Source organism: Danio rerio, chromosome 7 (genome assembly GCF_049306965.1).
Source record: "Danio rerio strain Tuebingen ecotype United States chromosome 7, GRCz12tu, whole genome shotgun sequence".
Classification (NCBI taxonomy): Eukaryota; Metazoa; Chordata; class Actinopteri; order Cypriniformes; family Danionidae; genus Danio; species Danio rerio.
The window spans coordinates 24,655,032-24,660,073 of record NC_133182.1 but is presented as its reverse complement, the minus strand read 5'-3'; the positions used below and the strand labels follow the sequence as shown (position 1 = coordinate 24,660,073).

Sequence of the window (5,042 nt, the reverse complement as noted above, 5' to 3'; positions counted from 1 at the left end):
ATCTGCGTGTGTGTGTGGTAAACTGATAAAACACACACACTGAAGCTCAAGATAGACCTCTAGTGGCTGATAATGTACAATAGCATTAGTGATGATTGTGCTTTCCATGCAATTTAACGATGATCAGTGCTGATAATCAGGTGTTTATAAAATATTTATGCTGTAGTGGATATAACTGAATGATTTCCTACTCAAAAAATAGTTTTATAATATAAACCTACGGCTTCATTCCCCAGACAAATCATACACACATTCATAACAAAGCTAAATAAATGCATTTTAACAAGGATTTCCAAGTCTAGGAAGTTTTTTTATAGATAAGGTCTTAGTTCTGTTAATAGTTTTGTATTAAAGGAAGATCTTGAGCTGGGATGTGTTGCTTTTTGTTTTCTTTCCCTGATTAATTAAGAGAATTTGCTGTAAATATGTCTAAAAGCTGTTTTGAATTGTATCTCTTTGCAATAAATATAAAAATATATATTTAGAAAAAATATTAAATATATAATAAATATATATATAAAACATAAAACATATAAAATATAACAAAATATTTTTCAAAAAAGCCTTTGAGATGGATTCAAGACATGTTTAAAACATGTTTAAAATGATTTAAGACCTAACACAATATTTCAGTGAATTTAAGACATTTTAAGGCCTAAAATTTTGACTTCATATTTTAGGAGCATTTTAAGACTTTAAGACCCAGTGGACAACCTGTTCTTTTATTAATTTTATTTCAAAGTTAATAGTGTTTTTGTTATATCAAAACAGCGCAAGTGTGATTTTTATTAGGTTTAGTTACCTCAGTACTAAATGAAAATGAGAGAGAAAAAAAAAAAAACTTAATGCAGTAAACATACATTCCAATTTATTAAATTATATATATATATATATGATTGTAATCTAAAATGTACAGTACTGACTTGTCCAAGCTTCAGAAAGATGCTTTATGATGCTTTATACACGAGGACAAATACTTCAACAACAACAAAAAAAAGATTTCAAATATTCTAGAAAAATCCCCATAACGGAAATAATGCAAAATATGCAGGGAATGTTCAACAGAATCATCCTTTTAAGGGCCAGTTCACCCAAAAATGAAAATTCTGTCATAATTTACTCAGCCTCCATTTGTTTAAAACCAAATTTCCTCTGCATAAGATAAAAAAAAGATAATTTGAAGCATGTTGAAAGCTGGTAGCCATTGACCTCCATAAAGCTATTATGGAAGTCAATGGCTACCAACTTCCAACAATCTCCGGCACAACATATTTTGTTCAACTGAAAAAAAAAAAAAAAAAAACTCATATAGGGTTTGGTGAGTAAATGATGCGCAATTTGTCATTTTTAATGTGAACCTTCCTTCAAACTACTCAATTCTCGAGGATTGATAACCCTCCACCCCTACAAAGAAAATTTACACACTTCCAATCATCAAAATATCACAGCTGCTACATGCAAAACTGTAATAAAGCTTATGCACATCTTCAGTAGAAGAGTCAGCTTTTCAAAACAACCCGTGATGAAGGTTCTATCTGAACCAACATCGCACAAATCATTTAGCCGTCTTTTAAAGTTCAAAATGCAAAAATCAAGAATTTACATGGATTGCTCGCCAGTGCAAAGTTCCCTTGGGCAGATTTTTAAGGATTCAGCTCAGGTTTTATCAGTGGTTGTGTCGTGGTTTGGCCGATTGTTGAGTGCCAGCTGCATTGCCCATATGCTCAGAGGCCTCATGTAAGCCAGAGAACGGTAGATGCCCTTCTCGCAGTAGGCTTCGGGTGTCTGGAAGGCCATTCCCATTCGCTCCCATACAGCTCGATAACAGCCCTCTGCAGTGCGCAGGCCCTCCTCCACCATACCCTGAGAAAATAAGAATTAGTCTGATTTTTCATTCCCAATTTTAAAAAGTGACAAGCAAATTGGACAACTTTGATTTCCAAAAATTTTCTCATTTTGTTCAAAATTAATGTAAAATTTATATTATTTTAATAAATACATTCAAAGTGCTACATAAAGTGTAAAACAAGAGAAAAGAAACAAAAAAGTACAAATACACACATAATTAAGATTATGATAAATTGGTTTCTTAAAACTATTCCTATAACTATCTACTTAAGAAGTCTGGGTTCAGGGGAACCCAACTGCCCTGCTGGGACATTTGTAGCTGGATACATGATGGACGATTGGGAGAAGTGGCGCGTCCTAAGCCTGGCTGCTCTGTCACTGGAGGATATGGAAAATCTCTATCTATTTGGAACTTTGATAACAGGGTTTCTGCTGATGAGCTTAGGCGGAGCCTTGGGGTATCGACAACTGATAAAAGGGGTCAGTGCGGCTCAAAACACCACCAAGCTAGCCAGCTGGATTGAAACGTTGGTTAGCAAAGTTGTTACATCATACCAAACTGTGGTTATGGACTGCAAATAGCAAAACATTGGGGAGAAACTAGAGGTTTTGAACAACATTTGAACAAACCCGGAGACCAGTGAAAGACATTACATATCTGCTAAATTGGCAGCTATTCACCCAAATTTGAAAGCGTTCTTCTCTTTCGGCTTCCCTGTGATTCAACTACCAGACAGCCTTAGCTGGAGACAAACGACTTCCCCCGGGGAACAAGATGAGATGATCTAAATTACTGCTCCTTCCCCCGCATCCCACACCGGTGTGGATAGGCGGATCTATGACCAGCGCCCCCTGGCTGCCACCTTCACCGGATTATATCTACATCCCCTGTTCCCATGCCCTGTTGCGATGTTACAGTATGTTTATGTGTTTATGTGCTTGCTGTTGGGGCTTTCCCCCCCTGATCTTACACTGCCCTACATGAAGTAAAGCCTGAGAGGGGATTTTTTTTTTCGCCTCCCTCTTCCCAAATGTATCTTATTTCCTTTTTCTAAAAGCTACCTCTCGTGTGACATGTTTTCCCCTGAAATGTGTGATGTTTGTGTATGGTCAGGGGAGCTCCAATTTCGCTACATGTAAAAGTGTATGTGACAAATAAAGGTTTCTTCATCATCATCATCATCATCATTATTTAAAATATATAATTGTATAATTATCATAATTTAAATTGTACAATTGTGTATAGTTTAAGGATATAAAGTAAAATATAATTATTTGACTTTGGCATTCAAATATAAACAAATAATCAACAAATGCAATAAAACCAACAAATGCATACATATATTCAACGAATCCCCTTTTGTAAAACATCAAGAACAGAGATTCATTATAGGTTTCCAATTAAAATCCTGCTCAATTGATTGACTGTTTGAAACTTGTGAAACTAAATAAAAGCGATAAGGAAAACTGCCTAAACACAAACAGTCTATCCATAAGCTCCTTTTATATTATGTTGAAAACATGACGAATGAATGAAGGTCAGTAATTGTTAAATACTGAATAAATACTGAATAAAAATCTGCATATTCCTAGGCATAGCTGAATAATAAGAACTTAGTACATGAACATTATATACCATATCATTAGTAGTTCTGTAAAATCCTAGAGAAAAACAGGACAGTCTGAACAAAACACCAACTGTGATGTTCCACATGGCATCATTACCATGCATGTCCTGGCAACATTTAATTGGCAATAACGTTTCATAGTGAGACAACAATTGTTTGTTTTTCACTTAGTTTAACACCGATTTCCTGTGTACGTGGGACTCCTATTTTGAAAACAGAAACAGTCTTCGTCTAGAGCTCACAGGTAATACAACCAGACATGCTGTATCTCAACTCATTACAATTTTGTTGACACAAAATTCAAAAAAGACAGATTACAATTCATTCAGCACTATCTCAAAGAGGCATAAGGTCTATTTAAATGTATCTGCTGTTAATTCTGTACTGTATATTGTGAAATTTTGCAGTGTACTTTTGTACTGAGGCAAAAGACACATATGTGAGTTTGTAATGAGGCAACAAACACATTTACACTGATGAATATAAGTTAATGCATGTTTCACACCACTCAGCTCTTACTGTGATTAATCAGGAGTAAAATTATGCCAATAAACTTAAAACTCATCTGTTTATGCAGAGGTGGATCTGTTTCCACCCTGTGTCTTCATAGACGTTAAACCCAAAGTACAATCCAAAATACAACTCTAAGGGTCAACTCCTTGGGTTATAAATGGGCTTGTGAAACGTTTTCTGGAGATTTTATAGACTCTGAGAACAGTTTAAACAATGTACCAATGCATTCTATGGCACCTTTAAATGTGCTATAGTTCTTATATCTTGTTTTATTCAAGGGTGTACAGTTATTTCCAGTACAGTTCATCATTTCTGGCCACTTTTAACCAAGTGTGCCGCAAGCCTACGTTTGAGTGAAGGTTTCGGCCGTTAGATCGCCCCCTGGGGGCTGGCTGCAGTACAAGTCATAAAGCCCGCCTCCTCCGTGTTAATGAAGGAGACTTGAGCCCAAATAAAAAAAAATATTACACTTGCAATAAAATGTCCCGAAAGGTAGTTCTGGTCGATTAAGGCACTGGTTATTGTGCTGAAATAGGTGCAGATCTTCATTTTTGTAAACAGTTTGTTTTTAGCAGTAATTTAATGCTGGGCGTGTCATCGTGATTGACAGCTGTGATTGACAGTTTCTCAAAGCGCGGCGTCTGAGCTTCGGCAGGAGACTGAAGTAGACTGAAATGTTATTATTCGATTTCTGTGTTATTTTACCATGACAAAATGAGTTCAGCAGTAAACTATAGTTTCTGACATACATGATCCTGGTGGAACACTGTTTATTCGCTAAGTTCAGGGCTTTTTTCGGGCTTTATTAGTTTGCTGATACACGCCTAGCCACCCAGATAGCAAAACACAGTTCCGGCTAGATTCTCGCCTGCCGGAGACTTATCTCTTAGAGCTCAGACTGACTAATGTTACCTCTGCTGGACCTACTCCGGATGCCTGGACTCACTACCCAATTCCAGCCCGAGTCAATCGAGCCAGATGCGGCGGCCGAGCGAGCAGGCGCTGCCGCATGCGAGCCGGAATCAGCCCGCGACGCCGCGAGTAAGTTATGCG

The 5,042-nt window shown here is 36.9% G+C and overlaps 1 protein-coding gene across 1 annotated transcript in view; it reads right to left on the bottom strand.

The window, feature by feature from the left end:
- Positions 1–846: 846 nt before the first annotated feature.
- The window catches only part of gba2 (glucosidase, beta (bile acid) 2), a 28,089-nt gene continuing 23,893 nt past the window's right edge, over positions 847–5,042 (bottom strand). The window contains exon 18 of the mRNA XM_005172332.5: positions 847–1,863. Within this exon, the coding sequence (XP_005172389.1) occupies positions 1,657–1,863 (207 nt within the window). The 3' untranslated portion in view covers positions 847–1,656. The remainder of the gene's footprint in view (positions 1,864–5,042) is intronic.